General features: G+C 40.6%; 1 protein-coding gene across 6 annotated transcripts in view; it reads left to right on the plus strand.

Annotated features, from left to right (window-relative positions):
• Window positions 1-22,306, plus strand: part of LOC111835545 (arginine-glutamic acid dipeptide repeats protein) — a 143,818-nt gene that overhangs the window by 98,893 nt on the left and 22,619 nt on the right. For 3 of the 6 annotated variants that reach the window (XM_023795993.2, XM_023795991.2, XM_023795992.2), the window contains exons 4-10: window positions 1,557-1,662; window positions 2,211-2,307; window positions 2,947-3,051; window positions 17,386-17,434; window positions 18,471-18,595; window positions 18,736-18,835; window positions 21,256-21,354. In XM_023795993.2, the coding sequence (XP_023651761.2) occupies window positions 1,557-1,662; window positions 2,211-2,307; window positions 2,947-3,051; window positions 17,386-17,434; window positions 18,471-18,595; window positions 18,736-18,835; window positions 21,256-21,354 (681 nt within the window). Of the gene's footprint in view, window positions 1-1,556; window positions 1,663-2,210; window positions 2,308-2,946; window positions 3,052-8,168; window positions 8,495-17,027; window positions 17,094-17,385; window positions 17,435-18,470; window positions 18,596-18,735; window positions 18,836-21,255; window positions 21,355-22,306 lie in introns of those variants that run through there. The other 3 variants (XM_072702265.1, XM_023795994.2, XM_023795995.2) reach the window with 3 other exon arrangements.

The raw sequence follows: 22,306 nt of genomic DNA on the forward strand, positions 1-22,306 counted from the left end.
CAGTCTGTACCTAAAGAAATCTGCGCTCAGATCAGTGTTTACAGTGTGCGCTTCAAGCTTCAGCTGCAGCATGAGGAGAAAGCAGAAGGGACATTGTGTTGATCAGCATATAAATGTGAAAACCAATTCAATGGGATAATTCTAATATATTAGCTGTGATACACAGAGCTACACACCTGCAGATGGCCACAGTGGGCTGCCTTACTCCTTTTTTAAAAGAATACAATAGAATTAAATACATGTGCATGCACACATTTGTGTGACAGAACAATACAACATACCAAACGTAATGCAATTTGTATATGTGATTTTAATATGAATTTCCACCACATAAATAGGTAGGTTTCCTAGCACAGGGATGCTGTGCACTGTTTCATACTGACGTTACAACCAAACCAAAGGGCTCCTGTCTCGCTGTTATTAGCTTCAGCTGCCATGACGTCCAGCCTTTGAAAGCTTTACTTCATCCCCTCCCAGGCAGTGTCTCAGCTGCTGTGCATAAAGCACACAGGAGGAAATGAGCATTTGCCAAGTGCAGTTGAGCCCTCTTTACAGTCTTCGACATACAGGTTGATGTAGCAACATCATGCTGCTCGACTGTTTTCATGATGCAAATCAGATTCCCTTTTATTAGGCTCAGTGACAGTCGGCTCCACGTGCAGGGTCAGATCTACAGGCGTGTCAAACTCAAATTGGGCTGTGATTCCTGCCCCTTGGTGGGGCTCTGAAACCAAACTTTGGCTTTAATATGCTGTTAAGGGTCTGAATGATATATATATATATTTTTTTTTTTTGGGGGGGGGAATGATTATTAGAAAGTGTTTCACCATTCCTTTCTATTAACCTGAACCAATTTCAAAAGCACTTAGCACTTACAATAATTTGTCCCTGACTCAGTGCTGCCACATGCTGTCAATACTGAGAAACTGCAGGCAACCGTATGCTCCATGCACTAACAATAGTGTTTAGCACAATGTCATATGTCTAAGTGTTTTATTCACCCCCGGTGTGATGCATCTTCTGCCTGGCTGTTAGGTACAGTGTTGTGTAGCAGACGTCTTTTGTAATGCATTTATCTAGCTCCCCTCTAGTAAAAGGTCTGTCAATAAATACTCTTAAAGTCTGAGCATGTGACCCTTTCATCTGGCAGACAGAGTCAGGAGAGAGCAAATATGTGTGATTAAAGGACGAACAGACTGCTTTGTGGGACAGACTGTCTGGTTTATTGAGGAATGAACGATCCTCAGTCCCTTTTTAATTGGCAGTGCCCAACATCATTCTGTGGTAGCAAACAGAAGTACAAGCTAAAGGACCCGCAGGAAGGCCAAAGGCCACTGCCAGACACAGACCCGCTCTCACTGTGTACCACTGCCAGACACAGACCCGCTCTCACTGTGTACCACTGCCAGACACAGACCCGCTCTCACTGTGTACCACTGCCAGACACAGACCCGCTCTCACTGTGTACCACTGCCAGGCACAGACCCGCTCTCACTGTGTACCACTGCCAGACACAGACCCGCTCTCACTGTGTACGTGTTTTCGGGTGTTTGCAGAGCAAGCGGGACCACTTACTGATGAACGTGAAGTGGTACTACAGGCAGTCAGAGGTGCCAGACTCTGTCTACCAGCACCTGGTGCAGGATCGCAACAACGAGAATGGTGAGGTGGCGCTGAGTGGGCGTGTGGCTGGGAGGGTGGGCTGCTCTGATTTACAAGCGGGGTTACACCCCCCCCCCCCCCCCAGCTGAGTGCATAGGCACAGAGGGGAAAAGGCTCACCTAATAACATAAACAAGCACGTAGGATTGTGCTTTAGCCATCCATGTGGATTCATACATCTCTGACTCCTGATCTACTGTAATGCAATGGAGGTGACAATGTGACACACCAGAATTCAAAAATGAATTAATACCAAAGGTAACATCACTTCAGATCAGTATAAAAACACTAGTTCTGTTTACTTGTATAGGTCTCCAGCAGGTTGTCAGCTTATTTTTCAGCAGCACACAGATGCATGTGTTGATGTGCGCCTGCATGTTATCTTGAGTACATACTGGTGTGTATGAGTATATTAGTATTCGTATAGTCCAAAGTTAGCACTTAATCCATGTGAGTGAGTATAGCGAGATTGTTGGCTGGTCAGTGTGTTAATGTATTATGGTGGATTAGCATGTGTGTAACTCCAGCTACTTGCTCTGTTTGCTGTAGACTCTGGACGGGAGCTGGTCATTACAGACCCTGTTGTGAAGAGTCGGGAGCTCTTCATCTCTGACTACGTGGACACCTACCATGCTGCTGCCCTCAGGTAACACAGTCCAGCTAAATCGTCTGGTCTGGTCTGTGCCACAGACACCGTACCTTCTTATTCAGCACCTTTTCTTTGTAGGAATTAAGACTTCAGGCACTACAGCTTGCATTAAGATTTTAAACTGAGGATATAAGACATTTCTCAGTTTTCCTGAAAAACAAAAAGTACAACAAGCAGTACACAGGACTTCATTACTTTACACATTGAACATTTTTGAAAGCAAATTTAACCAGTATTAAGAGGCTGGTCTATGCGCCGTGGGGATGTTGTATATCTGTGACTTTCACATACCTTTTACTGAGTGGAATGATGGAAGGTACAGATGCTCTGCGTTTAATGGCACAGTTGGAGACACAGATACAGGGGGGTGGTGGGGTTCGTGCAAAGTGTCTCAGTTTGACTCCCTTTATTACTTTATTACTGTTGTGCCCTTGATATGGGGTAACTTGTGGAAATTTCTGTGACGTTACATGTTTTAGGATGGAAATATCACTCATGAGCAAAGGAGTAGTGTAGTCTGTCACCCAGTTACCGGCCAGCACACGACGTTGCCCCATTAAAATAAGCATCCATAAAGATATATATAGAGTATTTGTCTGTACACATGATAATTTGTCGTTTTTTTTCTTCTTCCAGAGGGAAATGTAATATCACCCACTTTTCTGATATTTTTGCTGCAAGGGAGTTTAGAGCCCACATAGACTCCTTCTTCTATATCTTGGGTTACAACCCAGAGACAAGGTAAGGCTATTTCCATGCATCCTCCTATAGCTGTAACTGCACTCCAGATCAGTTTCCCATACTTGTTTTTAGAGGTTTAGAAGATAACTGCCTCCTAAGAATTTACACAAGCTCAGCAACACAATAATTAGTTTGCAGCTTAGGGTGTATTCCTGTACAATAGAACGGATCAGACAAAACCATCAGAAATTCAAAATTCATTAAAAAAAAAAAAATTAATTTGCCTGGAGGTTGGGCTCCCCCTTTGATTCTGGTTCCTTCCAAGGTTTCTTCCTTCTAGGGAGTTTTTCCTTGCCACTGTTGCCTCAGGCTTGCTCACTGGGAGCATTGGGCAGGGATAATGTAAAGTGCTTTGAGACAATGTAATGTGAAATTGCGCAATACAAATGAAACTGAATTGAACTGAAAAAAATTTTGCACTCCCTGGGTGGCAGATTAAATGGGATATGAGAGGAATTGACACTGTAGCATAGCATCCTTCGTGTGTTTTTCTTCAGTTGTTACAGCATTAGTCTACTGGTATCCCATTTTAAAAACAGAAAGCATTGTATTAAGAGATGTATTAGCAGCAGGGGCAAAGACGGAATGTGACACTGCCACTCCATGGTTCTTTTGGTGCTTGTGAGATGCAGGAATTGTCATCAGGGTAGGACGAGTAGAGTAACCACTCGACACAGTGCCATGCAGGAATTGTCATCAGGGTAGGGCGAGTAGAGTAACCACTCGACACAGTGCCATGCAGGAATTGTCATCAGGGTAGGGCCAGTAGCGTAACCACTCGACACAGTGCCATGCAGGAATTGTCATCAGGGTAGGACGAGTAGAGTAACCACTCGACACAGTGCCATGCAGGAATTGTCATCAGGGTAGGGCGAGTAGAGTAACCACTCGACACAGTGCCATGCAGGAATTGTCATCAGGGTAGGGCGAGTAGAGTAACCACTCGACACAGTGCCATGCAGGAATTGTCATCAGGGTAGAGCCAGTAGAGTAACCACTCGACACAGTGCCATGCAGGAATTGTCATCAGGGTAGGGCGAGTAGAGTAACCACTCGACACAGTGCCATGCAGGAATTGTCATCAGGGTAGCGCAAGTAGAGTAACCACTCGACACAGTGCCATGCAGGAATTGTCATCAGGGTAGGGCGAGTAGAGTAACCACTCGACACAGTGCCATGCAGGAATTGTCATCAGGGTAGAGCCAGTAGAGCAACCACTCGAAACAGTGCCACATGCCATCTGTGAAGCACTACTGGAGCAACACACTCTGTAGGGCTGCCATTAACAACTATTTTTCTATAGATTAATCTGTCAACTGTTTTATCAATTGGTCAATTAATCTAAGCGATTAATTGTCCTCCAGAAAATCTTATCAATCAACTAATTAATCAACTATTTTATTTTCACAACAACAAACCGTATGTCATTGCAGGGTTTAGATAATGTACACTTTTTGGCACTATATGAACATTATTTTCGCCCACAATTCAATAAGCAAAATAGTCGTATGCCTAAAAGTATTAATGAGATGCATATTGTGATGCCCAAAAGGTAGTAGTCTGTGTAAATCTGCCGTATCCTCATGCTTAGATTTGGTTAGTGGAGCACGTCACATGCGACACAAGCGGTAAGCACTGAGGTCGTGGTGAAGGAAGGGACAGATCAGCAGCCACAACATCTTTTGCACATTTTGCACAGGAGGAGGAGATACTGTGTTTAAACAACGTAGAAAGATGTCGGTTGTGTGGCAGAACTGTTTGCAGATTAAAATCCAACACGTTTTTTTTTTTTTTGTTAATATGGCTTTCGTTTTTATTTCAGTTCACTAATTATTTTCTTTTATTTAGAGTCCATTTTCATTTCATTTTTAGTCTACGATAACTACACTGGTTGCAACAAGCCAAACACGCACGGACACACACTGGCACCTTCAATCAATGTAGAATAAGCCCAGATTTTAGCCTAAACATTTTCACAAACACTTATTCAATGGAAATTCTAAGGTAGCAAGGTTGGCTTTAATAATGATTGTATTTAACAGCTACAAGGACAACATGTATTAAAAAGCTCTCCATTCTAATGCTAATACAATAGACATGAATAGACAGCACTTAGTGCTTTTGCGTCCATCGTCCAGAACAGCTCCTGTGCATTTTCTCTTCAGGTGCTCATGCATAGTGCTGGTGCAGCCATGGTGCGCTATCGCACTTTACACAGTGTAAAACCACCTTCTTGTTTTGTGATAATTTGAACTACTCGCATAATTACATGGTGATATTAAAGGGAAACATTTGTTATAATGAATGAAAGCGTTTTAGAAATGATAATGGTGATTTTATCAAAATAATTTAAAAATATGCAGTGATTTTAAAATATTGATGTTCACCCATTTTCAGCGTTGCCGTCATCAATTATGTCAACAAACTGCAGCAGTCTGACCTCTCTGTACATGCTAAAATACCTCCAAATACATGCATTACTAAGCAGTGGTGACAGGCATAGGGTCTGACCAGTCAAATGAGATGGCTTACCATGCCTTGCCTGATCAATTAGAGCTGCCTATTGCCATGCAGTGGCTTGATGAAAACTGCCAACTTCATAATGAATGAGTTTCCAAAGATTTGATGTCATAGAATCACCAGATTCTTCCGACCTTCTCAGCTTCTGATGCAGTGATAAGTATTCTGCACAAAACCAGAAACAATTATTACATCACAGCATGTAGCCCAACTTCTTTGTAGTCTACTTCTACAGAGAAGTGTTTTGTAAAATCATTTTAAATTTTAAATACTTGTGAAATAGGAATAATCAATATGTTCTTGTTAGTAATTCTCACTGTGGTACCTGTTAAATCCAGTGGCAAATGGTCTCTCAGGCAGACAGAATAAAGACTTCCAACCATAGTACATTTTCTGTTTAGTAATACATAGTCGATTATGGGGTGGCATGGTGGCGCAGTAGTTATCACTGTTATCTCACACCTTTGGAAGCCAGGCTTAATGGGATATCCTCCAGGTTCTCTGGTTTGTCCCCACAGTCCAAAAACATACAAAAGTTTTGTCCATAGGTGCGTGTGGCCCCCTGGGTTATTCTCAGCCTTGCACCCATAGCGTCTGGGATAGGCTCCGAACTTCACCACCCTGCTGCACAGCTACTTTACGTTAAAGAGATCAGTATATTTCATGATTATACCTGTTTTTATAAACCCATCCCTCATCCTGTTATAACCACTTATCTAACTATTGGGTCATGGTGAGTGTGCAGCCTAAGCCTGCATGATATTGGCAAATTTTCACATATTGCAATGTGAATTTTTTGCAATAAATATTATTTATAAAGCAACAAAAAGAGTTAAAAATTTACCCAAACTAAAGTACAGCCAATCAAGAACTTATCTCCCAGTAGAGTCTGTCACATAAGTTGGTGGTGTTCCTGAGAGTTGTCAACACAAAACAGTGCCGACAAATCACCAGCTTTTGTTCAATATCGTCTCTGTGGAATACAGAATATTTCCATACAGCAGAAGATGAATGCCTTTTTGTGACCAACTCTTGTTCTCTCTTTTATCTTTCACTCATTTTTGTTAAATTTCTCACAAATTCGCCACATGGTCTATGAGTGAGTCCCAAGATGAGTGTCTCAGAGAAAGCATATAGAGCTCATGCAAAAGCATAGGTGGTAAACTTTAGATACATACTTTTTTTACATAATAGATATTTAAATGGGAATTATTACAAGTGCAGCTCTTGCTAAATTTTACTTTCTATGACAGTTCTTTAGCAAAACTTGTAGGTCTCCATTTGATGAAGTTTTTTCATGGGCAATTCCCCCCCCTTCATTGGTTCTTATCATGCAGACACAGCCAAAATTTCAAAATACTGGAATAGCTTTTGAAAATACCATAAAATATACTATGTTAATGTCTGGAGATTAGCCCCAAGACTAATCTCAACCCAAGTGACTCATGGTAATTGCAAGGTGACAGTTGCATGTGCATAACATGTGATGTCGATTTTAAAATCGCAGATCCTGCAGGCCTACTAAAGCCTATCACACAGCATGAAGCAGGTGATTTGGACGTTTGTAGCCGTAATCCTTCCCATATCAGAATCACTTTCATTCACCAAGTAGATTGACAGGGATGTACAAAGTACTTGTCTGGGCAAATGTATTACAAATCAAAAAACATACAGGTGTACTAACTGTGCACAGTTAGGGGCATATGAATTGAATGGGAACTATACAGAAAATTGCTGTGTAGAGGCTGCAGAAGTATACATCTGTGCAGGCAATTGCAGAACTTCCTGATATGAAAATGTGCAAGTATAGAGTCAAGTGTCAAAGAAAGGATAAGTGGTTATGTGGTCTGAGTACCAGGGGAAGGCAAATGAAGTACAAGGTGTGGATTCAAGCCTAGGAGTAAGGGGTAGAGGGAGGATCTGTTTATCATAGCTGTAGTTTGGGGAAAGATTAGGTCCTGTGTGTGTGTGTGTGTGTGTATATATATATATATACACAAACTGTATAATGTGTAAATAAAAAAAAATGCACGTTTCATTACACTGTTTGTCTTTATGAAGCAAACTGCTAATTTGCCAGTTAAGAAAAACATCTTGTATGCAGAATGAACTTAAGAGACATCAGTAATGCTGAAACTCCATGGGTTCTGCGGAACAATAATGGGAAAAGCTGTATATTTTCAAGTGAAAAAGAACCAGATTCTCTCAGTTGGACTCAAATCATTTTGTGTCCAATTGTAAAAATGTGCAGAGGAAAATGAGTATATAGTTTTGAATTTACCTGGTTCAACGTATTGAATGAACGGATAGTTGCAGTAGATTTCCTGGAAATTTTAATCTTTAAGTAAAGATATTTAATGTCAAAAGATGCCATACATCTATCTCAGTGTGTAGTGAAACGCTGGAAAATATGCCATAAATCCGTGAGAGAAATGGAAAATGAGAAATCCCGAAGGATTAGTTTATGTTGGATAGTGTGAATTATGTCAGAGGATGCTTGAGAGGCGCGGGGGGAGGGGGTTAGCGTGTCTGTGGTTCAGGTTCCCCGTCCGCTCTCTCCATCTCGCGCACTTGTCTGGCATATCGAGCGACCGTAGAAAGCGGCGCTAGCCGGCCTTGTTTACACAGTACCCAGCGGAGAGGCGGACCGCGCGCGCTCCCACTCTTCCCGTGCGCAAGGTCGCGGCACATGCTCAGTTGTCTGTCGGAACGGGAACTTTGCGCCGTGCGCGTGGAGCCTGAGGTCACAGCACAAGCTCAGTGAAAAATCTCCGGAGAGGCTGCACGCGCCTCCATTTTGAGCGCTTTACAAATAGGTGAGGAAGGGGGCGAGTGCATTCCGGCCACATCGACGACACGCAGTGTCAACTTTAAAACGGCAGTGCTTCCTTTCCGACATGGACGACCTGTTCAATCCGAGGAGGTAGGTTTATGCTTTTGCGCTCACCTGTTAAGAAATGAGGTAATCGCACCGTTTTCCCTGTCTCCGATCTTTGCTGCTCGTTGCAGTATATTCAGTTTGATATGTTAAATTATTCAGCGTTTTGTTGCATGTCATTTACGGTTACGCCTGCTGTTGCTTGCGTGCTAGATAGCCATCATCAGAAAACTAACGAACAATTACTGTAACTGGTTAGCGTCACAGCTATTTCAGCGAGGCTAGCAAATAGTAGCGTTTTGCCGTATATGTATTAACGGTGGCTATGCATAACCTTGCATTTCTCTACAGCTGTCAGCGTTTTTGTTTGCCAGACTTTACCTTCGTCGTCTGTTTTAAGATAAATGAAACTGGTCGGTGTTGGACTCCATTTTGCAGTACTTGATATTCTGTTGTTTACAGTCGCGGTGACATGGCGCAGGCAGACGCTATGCAGACTGGTTCTCACTGAAGTCTTGAATTCGCAATTGTCCGAACCGTAGCTTGGAGGAAATCTTCCGCTAACTCGTATTTCTATTAATGAGAATCTGGGCCTGTCCCTCCGTTTAGGTAGGTAATGTTTGGCCTTATTATTAGTCGTGAAATGATTGGACGGCACTGATGGAAGGGGCGGGAGAATCTTGATTGGAGTCCCTGTTGGATATTTCCGATGCTTGTTACGCTTGCCGTTGTTTTAATCAGGTTAGTGCCCGATGTTAGGTATTGGAAGGTTAGGTGTTGTTGTTGTTATTAAATTTTGAATTTTGTATTATTTTGAATAATTTTAATTATACATTTTATAAACGACCGTCATCTTTACCCTTGTAGACAATAATGCATGGTTTTACACCGCTCGTATTAATATTGAATAATGACTGCAGATATTTCCAGAAATTAAGTAGGTCAGTGAACACAAAAATTCACACTTTAGTGATTATTCCTGCTATCATGTTATTAATCTCTTCTGGTATTATGTGGTAGTTACATAAAGCAAATAATGTAAAGTATCCTATAGAGAGATGAGTGCAATGAAGCACAATTCTCATGAACTGTATGGTGTTTAATCAAAAATACCTGATTATAAATGTCATATTGAAAATTACTATTTAACTTAATCATTATGAGTGCATGCATATTTAAATAAAACCAACCAAGATCTTGTATTTAAAAAGTTTTTATTGCAAGTTTCAAATCCAATATTTTTTCCTGTGTTGGGGGAATTGGATGAACTGATACAGGTATAAGAAAATAGGAGGCTGAATAATGCTAGTCAAAACTCTTTTCTCCATTTAATTTGTCATTATTGGTAAAATGAATACAACCGCCATCACTTCATTTATACAGAGGTTGTTGATGTTTTTGTTGCTGGAGTAATTTCTCTGTTTTTTGTCTGCAGTGATGCTTGTACATTTGAGTACTATGGAGTAAATGACAAGAAACATAAAATTGCAGTTTCCTATCTATGATGGAAGACAGTCCATCCAGAAATTATTTTATTGACAATAGGCTTCTTTTATTCCCTTGGTATGAGTATATATTACAGTGCAGAAAAATGTAAGCTTTGCCGTGAACTTCAGCATTTTGCTAGTGCTACTTCAGTTAGCTGACTGGTGTGCCAGTCTCTCCTAAAGCTCTGAGCACTGGACTTCTCTTCTCCATAAGGACAGCCATGCTTTGCTGCAGGCTGTTTCTCTGGGTGGGATCACAGTGACAGTTTCTGGGCTGCTTTATGCCTGCCTGCATGAAAACCTTCAGTGTTGTCATGGCAACACGGGTTGTTTTCTGTGGAAACCTCTTGTCATTTTCTTTAATCCACTGCAGCTGGAGATCGGAACACTATTATTAAATTTGTTGTTGCTATGGTTACCAGAATTTGTTACTGCAATGTTTTTTCTGCCTGTTCCCTGTTTCGAATTCAGTATTCTAACTCTGCTTGATTATTATTACACTTAAATGAAAAAGAATCACTTAGTACACATTTGGACAGTATCAGTACTATGGGTTTTATTTTCCATTTAAAAATAAATTAATGTAATTAAAAGTATGGCTAGATTTCTAACAGTGATGATGAAAGTGTACCCTCTTCTGTGATTTTACATATCAGGCAATACATGACAATCATGTGTTCCTCACCACCTTCAAACATTAAAGAGATTGAACAAGAGATAAGACGGCTACTTTCTTACTGTACCATGTATTCAGCAAAAATCCAAAATTCGGAAGATTTGAGGAAAAAGGTACACCATTACTGCAATCATACAAATTAAGTGTTAGAAACTAGATGCTGATATATCAGGTCAAGTGTGACCACATCCATTGGCTACTGGCAGATAAAAATTGAATGTTTTATTTTGATATCAAATAAAGATACAAAAATTTCAGTTGTCTAATGGTCTGTTTAACAATTTTTGCATATGGCTGGGAATTTTTTTTTTCCCATATCAGCCTATCAATAATGGTCACTATACAATTCAAGTAATGTTTTCTTTACTTCAAGGTTCCATTTTCACTTAAATTTCTTTAGGATTCCCCTTAAACAGATTGAGAAATTGAATGGACTGCAAACGGTGAAATCTAATTTTAATCAATCATGCAAAAGTTTCATCATAGGGCGTAACGCTAGAAAAACGATGGCAGAACGGTTTGTGGCTGAGTTTTTTCACTGACTACTTTGCTGCTCATTACAGGGAATGGGTTTGATATTCCGGCTAAGTTTGCCATCCATCCCCTATTGAGAAATAAATCACTGTGTCCTGTTTTGAACCAATATAGGATTTGTCCCGTATTTCTTCTGATTGAAGCATAAATAAGTTTGCATGTATTTCCAGCAATATTTTTGGTAGAACATTGAAAAGTTGCATTTCAGATAATAAAAAAAGTAAGAAAAACCCTACCTGTGTGCAAAAATCATTTAAATGTAACATTTTTGCAACGAGAATAATAAGATGAATCAGTAGCATTTTGGGTCAGTTTTCACACTTTCCTCCAATCAGTGCACTTGTCTGCTGGTACCCGCATCTATAAAAGCAGAACTTTTGGTAGTTGTATGCTCTGGAGCCTTCAGGTTTAACACTGTCAAAGAGGAAATATTGAACAGTGAAGCATTTGTTTCTGTTCATCAGTATGGAAAGGTTACATGGTCATATGTGAACAACTTGGATTTTTCCATTGTACAGTTTGGAGTATGAATGAATTAATGTTGCATTTATATAGCGCCTTTCAAATGGAGAACGTGCAGTGAATTTGCCTGTCTTATTGGGATTAGGCATCCCAGAAAATTCACCCCAAGGTCAATGTCGTACTCAGAGAAATTGCAAGTAACCCAAGAACCTTATATAAGGATCTTCAGGCCTCAGTTTACATCTTAAATGTTATGGTTTTTGATCTCAAAGACTTAAAAGGTGTGATTTTCTTGGAAGGGTAGCCGGGGGAAAAGCCTCTTCTCTCCGAAATGAACTTGGCACTTTAGGTTTGCAGAGTTGAATCTAATGAACCATTGGAACAATCCCCTATTGATATATGAAAGAGAGAGTGGAGATGTTTTGTTATAATTCAAATAAACCAAGCACTACATATCACCACAACCACCTTGTATCATCCATTTAGTGCTGCGGTGGTGGTGGTATGTTTTGGGCTTGTTTTTGTCCTCAAAGGCCCTTTAATGTCATCAACCATGAACTTTGTTATACCAGAATATTAATTTTCTAGAGCCATGAGGCCTGTCTGTCCAAGAGTCATGCAGCATTGCAAAAGTCCAAAACACAACAGGAAATCTACCACTGAAAAGCTGAAGAAGAGGCATGCATTAGGGCTGGACAGCATATATAAAAAAGTACAATATAGCATATTTTTTATTTTAAAAATGGAAAGAAAAAAGAATGTCATCCAGAATGACAAGGGTTAAACCCTGCTGACTGGGACAGATGGTTGGGGTTGCGCTGATGAGTTTTAGTTAGTGATTTTTTTTTAGTTAGCTGGATTTAATTGTAATTAAAAAACATGTTGTAGTCCCATCAAAACCTATGGCAGTGGTTCATAAACTTACGATAAGTTCTATCCACGTACCACCATTATGACAATGTTTGCCTACATTGAAACCTTCACTTATTATACAAGTTAGAAAATAATGTATTAATGTATTAATTGCATCGAAGCGTGGGCTAGTATGCTGAACTATAGGTAAGAGTTCAGCAGTGGGAACAGGGCATATTCAAGCAGTAGTGCACAGGATGGGGCTGTCAGAGTGGATGTGGGGTAACAAACTTATGTTCAGTAAAAATTCACGATAGTTTCCCATAAAAGGAAGTCTTTATTGTGGACTGGAGTTACAGAAACATCAGAAGTAGGTGTGTGACAAGTCTTTTTTTTTGTAGCCTGTTCAATTACTATGTTAGTTACTTCAGAAGTATCGCTTTAATGCTTTGTATGCTTAAATCAATTTGTGCATCCGCCTGTTTGAAAATGGTGGTGTCAGACTGACTTGAAACAGGTAATCATTCGTTTTTTCACATTCCAATCTCAACATAAATGTCACTGGAAAGCATGCACTTAAAACGTGCTCCAAGATGCTATAATTTGTTATAATACATTTATTATACAGTGTTGTATTTTTTTTTTTGTCATATTTAGTAGGGATTTAATGATACACTCAACTCGCGATTCGATACGATTCATGATGCAGAGTTCACGATACGATTTTCTCATGATTTAACAGAATGAGCTGCAGACAAATTTATTTAAAAATATTCATTTATCTTTTTAAACTGTGCAAAACTTGTCCTCTTAACAGTGCAACTGAAATTGAATAAAATACTGAAAAAATCCCAAATTAAAAAGTAAATAAAAAAAATCTTCAAATAAATAAACTAAGGCTTGCATGTGCAGCTTTTAATAATCTTCGCTCTGGCTGTGGTGAATTGAGCTCACTGTGGTGCCGGTGGACATGCTGAAGCATGTTCGTTGTGCTATTTGTGTATGTTATCAGTCTTTTACAATGTTTGCACGCAGTTTTTGTCTTGTCTGTGCTTTTCTCGCTGTTTTCGTTTGTGATTACCTAAAATGCTAAAATGCTGTCACACCGCCGATTTAATATCGGGCAGTCCGTCCATCCATCCATTTTCTGAAACCGCTTAATCCCAACTGGGGTTGCAGGGGGACTGGAGCCTATCCCGGGAACAATGGCCACAGGCGGGAACCGACCCTGGACAGGGGCCAACACACCACAGGGCCAATTTAGTCAGTGACATCTGACGTTGAACTGACAACGTGAAATCAAATGTAATATTACACCAGTTTTTCTGTTAAGTAAAGTACCATGAAGTACTCCTGAAGTAGCGATTCATTTTCCACATCAGCCGGTTTAAATCGTCATACATTTACATCGATTTTTAACCGATTCATGATTCGTTGTTACATGCCTAATATTTAGACCCACGATTACTCAAACTATCAACAGAGTCTGTCACATAAGTTATTGGTATTGCCATTGAGTTGTCAACAGATACAAAGCTGAAAAATCACTTGGTTTTGCTCAATATTGTCACTAAAGAATTATTACAAAATAATTATGTATGGCGGATATCTTTTCGTGACCAGTTCTTGTTCGCTCCTCTCCAGTCATTTTTGTTCAATTTCTCACAAACATGTGACACCTAATCTATGAATCAGTCCAACAGCAAGGGGAAAAATGATATGATTGTCTTGGAGATCGCATTCAATGCTCATGACAAAGGAATCAGCGGTAAACTTCAGACTGATTTTTTTAAGCCTATACTAGATAGTGCTGAAACAGAAATATCATTAAAATTTGCTAAGCTTGCTAAGTCTGGGTTCCTATGACTAAGAAGACAGATTTTAACACAGTTTATGGATGGTTTGAACTTAGCAGACTATCGGAGTCCTTGCAGTGTGATTATTGCATGTGCATGTGTTGCCATTCTGATATTAACATTGCACACCATGCAAGCCTAGCAGTACAGTGGCGCACTAGATAGTGCAGTTGCCACACCCCTCTGATTTGTGTGTGTGTCTGCCTTTTCAGCGAATCCTTATACTGTCCAAAAACATTAAACTCAAGTGAATTGGAGTGACTAAAATGATGTTATGCGTGTCTGAGTTCACACCCTGCAATGTTTGGTTGGTTCCTACCTGCATATTATATTATATGCAAATGATTACTTGATGAATCATCTGATTAATAGGTAAATTACTCAATTATTGATATAATCGATAGTGACAGCCCTAGTCATGTTATGACCAGCCAATTGTTCAATTAAAAAAAAAAAATGAATCAAAACCTGTATTTATAGATTTACTTTATTTTGAGTCGGCTAAAACTTGAATGTCATTGATACATTCATTAAATAAAAATTCCACATGTGGTGTCTTTAATGACTGAAAATTCCTACTGACAAACTCATTGAAAAATAGCATATAGCTGCCTGATATGTGAATTTGGGAATGGGTGGAAGCAATTAAAATATTGGTGGGAGCGTGCTGGATCTTATCTGCACAGCTCTAGACTGAAGTGAAAGCCAAATCATAACACTTTCTTTCTTTGTGTGTAGCCTAAGTCTGCTTTCCCGACAAAAGCGGTAATCGCTGGTTAGTCACTAGATGTATCGTTGGTTACCGATAATGCCGTCTTATTGCCCACCCCTACTGTGCATAAATAAATACCCACGAAATGAACTGAAGCAGTCTTGTAATTAAGGTGGTCAGCTTTCCCCCATAACAATATAAGAGACCCATACAGGCACTCCTACATAAATAGGCAGCGTGTGGCTCAGTGGGCTAAGCCTCTGCCATGTGATCTGAAGGTCACTGGTTCAAGCCTGGCCTCAGCGTGTCCGTGGGCTCTTGAGCAAAGCCCTCTACCCCCAGCGCCCTGGGCACTACAACAGGCAGCTGCCCTTCACGGCCAAGCTTACTCATGGAGAGCAGGATGGAGGAGGTGAAAAGGGAATCAATAAAATCAAAAAGTGGGAACAATAAAATATGGCTTATTGTTATCATTGTTTTTATTATTATTGACTCCTTCACTACTGCTGCAAAAGTTGTGTAAATAATACGTATCACTGTATTTGTACTCCTTGTCCAGGAAATACATGTGATTTTTGGACCAGTCCACCGCCGCTGCAGACCCTTGTTAACACTATCTCAAAAAGTTTTTGACAGATTAGTTACAGATATTGTATGGATGAAGATTTGGAAGTAGTAGTTTGATAGTTCATTTTCAAAAAATATATGATGACACCTTATACCAGAGGTTGTTTTGACACAAACTGCATCAAAATTGAGACAGCAGAACTAGATGGCAGCAAAAGGGAAAAAGAATGCAAACTATAGACACTTGTGAACACAATAACACTAAAAGTATGACTTCCCCCCCCCCCCCCCCCCCCCCAATTTCTCATAAACATCATATATGTGGTGGTCTAGGACCTGTTTTATTTTGAGAAAAACTGCACCAGATCGTAGCAGTGCCACATGGTGACTTCAAAGAGAAGGGCAACCTCAGATGCAGATCTGGTGAGATTAGATTGAGACAAGTCACACTAAGATGGGCTTTTTGGAGAGGTTGGGAGAGTGTGTAAGGGGCTAGAGACTGTAGACACTGGATGTTTGGATCGAGGGGTACCTGCAATACATCGTTGTTCTGACTTCATCTAATTGTCTGTATTTAGGGTATATTTCTAATAAAAATATGTTTGTTATATATAATCACTGGTATCTACATTTAGTGAGTTAACTGGAGATCAGGACTACTCCGTGGTGTTGCACAGGATTCTGGTACTGAAATGGTACCACAGTACCGTATTTTTGAAAGCTCTTTGGCATTACATTTCTTTAGTATTGGTACTAATTACACTATTACAGACATTGATAATGCTATGTATTGCTAATGCTAATGAACTCAACATGTCCAAACCACTGCCGAAACTCAGTTATAACCGATGTCAGAATTGCATTGGTCATGCTGTATAGCAGTGATTCGCAACCCGTGGGTTGTGACCCAAAGTTCTGAAAAGGTCTTGAGGTACAATTGGAAATATATAAGCATTTTAAAACCAGCAAGCTTCTATGCTGATCCACGATCAGATTTCCTAGCCCCAATCCTAGAATTAACCTATATAAACAGGTCTTGGGTCTGCAACTGCTTAGCGCAAATCTAGTGAACGCTCAATCATGCCAAGAAGCCAAACCACAGATGCTAAATTTAAAATTCACCGGAACCTCCAGTCACATTTGTGCAATAGGCATTGATTGGTGTAAATTGCAGCATGTACTGCACACTTGATCATAGCATTTATCTATACTTTGATAAAATTTGATAAAGGGTCACGACTCTGCTGGCATGGTAGAAATTGGGTCATGGTGTAAAAAAGAACCACTCAAAGTGCTCTGTATAAAAAGATGTGAGGCTACTAAAATATCAGCTAGGTAAATATGATCTCCCTAGGTTTAAGTCAGTGATAATTGTAAGGGATCTTATAATAGAGCAAGATAATATATCAGCCTCCACCCCTCTTGCATGCATTTTAAATAACGATACAGTGGAAGTGCACAACAGTCGGAGGCGTATATACCCTTTATCGTTCTCCATGTAAGTGAACAAATTTGAGGGATCAATACGATGCTTAGCAGTATTAGGGTATGTGCTCTTGTGGAGTTTATTAAAATTGAGTAACAATCTAAATGCGTTTGAGAAAATCGGTGACATAAGTTCGTAATTTACCATGAACGATACTTTCATGTATCAACTTTTAAGTGGTTAGCTTTAACTTGAACTGTGTGTTTGTATTGTCTTTAGAATGGTTAGGCCTACTGTATTTTATGGGATGACTGTGTTGAAGGTCATGTTAAGCTGTGTGTTGATGCAACTGCCTGTTTTTCAGGCGCTTGAACAGCACACAAGGGGAGATTCGAGTCGGCCCTAGTCACCAGGTAGGTCAGCCATTGTACTGTCCCTCTCCTTTGATATGTAGGCAATTTAATTAAATTGCAAATATATACATTTAAGGAATTTTTGTACTTGGGCTTATTATTTCTTAAAGTGTTTCACACTGGTGCCATTAGCTGTGATTTTATTCACGTTTTGTGCAAATTCTACACAAATTTCCCATAATTTGATAAAGTTAAATTACGACTAGGGTGTCTTTCCACTAATAGATATCATGCAAATAATACTTAACATTTATCAGTGCCATAGTGACGATAAAGAGAAGGGCTGCCTGAGACATTAGCGCAATAACTCAAAGTATTTGACAGATTGTTTCAAACTTTACAGACATTGTATAATTGTAGATCTGAATTTCACCAGAATTGAAGCAATACTGCTTCAAAGGGAAGGGTGACTGCAGAAAACATTTAAACTTGACGAATGTGATAACTCTAAAAGTATTTAATGGATCTTATTACCACTTCACAAAAATATTATATGGATGAAGATCTACACCTGAGTTTATGTTGAGACAGTTTGCACCAACATAGAAGCCACACAGCATAGTGATGTCACAGAGAAGGACAGCAAGAGATGTAGATTTGGTGAACCTGATTGCACTGAGAGTCACACAAATTTGGACTGTTAATAAAAATTCATTTGGAGTGGTGGGGAGAGGGTGTAGGGGGCCTAGAGATTGTAGCGGTTGGGGGGTCTATGGTGGAGTAGGGATTTGATTGGGTGATGGTGAGGGATTTGTAATCTGTTAGTGAAGTTGTTATGGTGTTTGACTTTTATAACTAGGTGCAATTTGGGCCTCGTTATAAAATTTATTAATGCCGCCATCTTAATATTAAAACAAGCTTAATGAATGTTCGAGTAGCAATTCTCATTTAGCATAAAAACGATTAGTTTTATTGATGGGATGTGTGCCAGTACAGTAAATACACTTCAAGGAACAGAACAGTAAACAGTAGAAAGTGACTTCAAAGGTGCAGCGTGGTAAGAGGCCCTGACCCTGATTCTCTTTCGTTCCTTCAGGCCAAGCTGCCTGAGCTGCAGCCATTTCCTTCCCCAGGCGGGCAGGTAGTGACTGAGAATGAGGAGTTGGTGTGGATGCCCGGGGTCAACGACTGTGACCTGCTGATGTACCTGCGGGCCGCCAGGTGTGTGGCCACACCCATAACCTGTGATGGGAGCCATTGATTTGCTCTCGTCCCCTGTGTTGATGCGTTAGTGTCGATCCTTTGCCCCCTCTGTGTGCCTGACATCCAGAGAGGTCTGACATGCTGCTCTTTTTGCTCAGGAGTATGGCGGCATTTGCTGGCATGTGTGATGGAGGCTCGACAGAGGATGGCTGTCTGGCTGCTTCACGAGACGACACAACACTAAATGCATTAAACACTGTAAGTTTCCATCTTACTGGTCTACTTACCTGTTGTTTTGCAGTTTTTTTCCCCCCAATTTATTGTATTTATTAAAAATTTTTATTTTTCCAAACTTGCGATACAATGAGGAAACTAAAGCTATGGGTGTCTGTTAGGTGTCTGAGAGTGTCTGCTCTTATCCGCCTTAGGACGACCCACTTCCTCATTACTTATTTTGCACCTTTAGGGAACATAAATTATCAGCTTTTTAAAAACCTTTTTTACCGAACCAAAGCATACTGAGCCACAACAGGAACTATATATTCGCATAATAATTCTCAGCCTTGCCACGGATTTATTGTTAATTGTAGTGAGCAGCAGAAGAGTAGAAATGACTGCTGAAGCGTAACAAACGGCACGAAATGCACTAATGGAATCCTGACATTGACACTGAAGGCAGTTGTATACATAGGCGTAATGTGGCACACGCTCCGTGAATGTCTGGCCTGCAGGGTGTCTACTACAGCTTCTGATGGCCTGTTGGAGTCAGTACTCAGATGGCTGGACTCTTGAGTGCTGTTAAAGCTGAATAAATACCCTATTTCTGCCCTGCCCTAGGGTCAGTTTTTATCGTATTTTTAATTGGGCCAATGTATTTTTTGTTTTTTAAAAAATGCTATTTTTATAAACACACCATGAACCCTGGTTATTTGTGTGTCATTTATTTCTGCGTATTTTCTCTGTACTTAAGAGACTGTTGTAAACAAACCTGCTCATGTCCACACACACGCGCACGCACAATGAATCGTTCGTTCTCACTGGGCAGGAAGCAGCACCACATATAGTGCTCTGTGGTTAGTTTACCCTTCAAATGATCTATTTATTAAATGTTATATTGTTTACCACTGTGGCTGACTACCTTTCATCTCAGTGGTGCAGCTTTCCAACTCGACATAATTCATTGGTGCCTCCCAAAGGCACCTAGTGACTGAATTTCCTGCAGGTGTGTCAGTTTTGATAGGGTGGGTGTGTGCGTGCTGTTTTCCAGCACTGCAGAGATCAATTATCTTCACTGTGTGTGTGTGTGTGTGTGTGTGTGTGTGTGTGTGTGTGTGTGTTTTGCAGTGAATAGGTGATAGCCACCATGAAAATTTGTGTGCATATTGGAAGTATTTTATTTACATAGGCTGGAACACTGTTGTGGAAAGAGAGAGGGGAAAATGGAAAGAAATGAGTTGCATAGGATGACATCGGAACGGTGCTGGAGGTGAAATGAGATTGCCAGCCCTCCACACTCCTGAGAGAGAGTAATTTTCTCCCAGATAGCTTGTGCGGGGGCTGACATTTGCATGGATATTGGTTTGGTTCGAGCCTAGGCTTCCCTCTGTTGTTTAGGTGGTTGGAGGCTCACCAGATAAGTGGGTGGTGGGCAGGTTGGTGGGGGGGCACATGAGGAAGGTCTCCCCAGGAGGGGCCGAGTACAAGCTGTTAGGCGAGGGCTGCTCTTGCTTTGTGGGCTCTGTGGAAGCTCTGATTCTGTTTCGTTAAAATTCACTCCCCCCCATAAGTTTTGTTAGCTCCCACCCAGCTCAGATGAAAATTATACTTCGTCATCTGGCAAATCTATTTCTGGAGCTGTGTGAGGTGGGCACTGGGCCCAGAAGTGGTGGCTCTTAAGGCTGCATACTCTTTCTACTGGAATTCAGTTCAGTCCTCCATGCTAATGCAGGCCCTTAATACTTGTGAGACACATTGCTAGTACAGTGTCGTGCTAAATACATGCTCTGTAGGTAGGATCACCCCCTAAAATGTAGGAATTTTAGAAAAACATGCCAATAAGTAAATTAAGGTCCTGAGTGTAACTCGAGAATAAATGTCTCATGACTCTTCACCCAGTACAAGTTGTGATGTCATTTTATTTGTTTGCTGTCTGAAATGTAAACCATCCCGAAAGGAAACACCTTCCCTAAATAAACAGATGCATGTGTTCTAACAAAAGTCCTGCAGACATCTACTTAATTTGAAACGGACCTATGACACACAGCCTGAAAAAGCATGGTAGTGCCCATCCAGGTACTGATAGTACCTATATTTATATTGCTTCTGATCAGATGTGATAGTAGCACTGTGCTTTATTAATCATGTTTTTACGAATTGCCCCTGGATCTTCTAGTTTGAGCTTTAAATATGAGTGTGTTGATTTTTCTTGTTTTCCTGCAGAATATGGAACAGTATTATATATTTTAATGAACTTGTTCACACATCAATAAACAGAAGTGAAAATGCTCATTTAGCTGACAAGGTGGTGTTTTCTGGCATCACAATGACCTGCACTGTTGTCTTATATTCTCTTTGTCTGTGCTGTACACAATCACTCTTTACCTTCGTATTCATCTTTGATGTGCTCAAGAAAAAGACAGTATGTGATGGCTGCCCTTATCCTCTCCCCCCTCCAACAGCTACACGAGAGCAAGTACGATGCTGGCAAAGCTCTGCAGCGCCTGGTCAAGAAACCCATACCGAAGCTGATTGAGAAGTGCTGGTCTGAAGATGAAGTGGTGAGAAGGGCCTGCCGCTCCGAGAGTTGTGCTTTGGGGTGACACTTTCTGCAAATTCGGTTTAAGTCCATCAAAAGTATGTTCTGCCTCTGTGCCCATGATTCAAAGGTTATCGGTTCAAGCCCGGCCTTGCCAGAATAGTCAGAATGTCTATGGGCCCTTCAGCAGGGCCCTTCAGCAAGGCCCTTAACCCCCAGCAACCTTTTGCTATGACCCCCAAGCTTTATGGAGAGCCAGATGGGAGGAAGCCCCAGCAGGAATCAAGTATCATTATACTATTCTATAATATACTAAAATAGCAGGTCACCTGTGGCTGTATCTGAGACATCAGATTCCCATGGATTATCCGTAAAGCTGTGAGGCAAGGGCTTATATCTTTGACTGTAGCTTGGAATTCTGAAACGGAGATTATATGCTCTGATCTAAGACCTTCATAGTGACCTTCTAAACAGGTTTTAGGCTGTATGATTTTGGTTTGTTATACCCACTCCTCTAGCAGTAGCATACCCCCTTCCTGCTTGTGCTATAGTCATGCATCAGTGAAATAACTAGTGCAGTGCTTTGGGAGGTCCTTCTTGCAAAGTGATAGCTTTTAATTACACTTCCTAAGCCTAGTCACACAGAATCAGTCCCCTAGGCCAAGTGGCAGCCAAATCAATTAAGTCATTCTTTCATTATCTCTATGCATTTGTACTGTCGTGCTGAAGTGTAACTGTCCTACAGCCACTTCCAACATAAACCTTAGAATTCTGCTCTCTGTTATCAAAGCCTGCAAGCGCTGGTAGTCTTCTCATTTGAAATTACGAGAGTGTGATCTGAAGACAAAGCAGAGGGAATGCCCTATGAAGGGTTGTGTTTAGAAATGCAACAAAATGATATGGCACAAAAACTAACTTGAGTGGTGAGTATGATGAGTTGGCCTAACCTGTTGTCCCCATTGTCATCCTCTTGC

This window comes from Paramormyrops kingsleyae, chromosome 18, assembly GCF_048594095.1.
Source record: "Paramormyrops kingsleyae isolate MSU_618 chromosome 18, PKINGS_0.4, whole genome shotgun sequence".
NCBI classification, from domain to species: domain Eukaryota; kingdom Metazoa; phylum Chordata; class Actinopteri; order Osteoglossiformes; family Mormyridae; genus Paramormyrops; species Paramormyrops kingsleyae.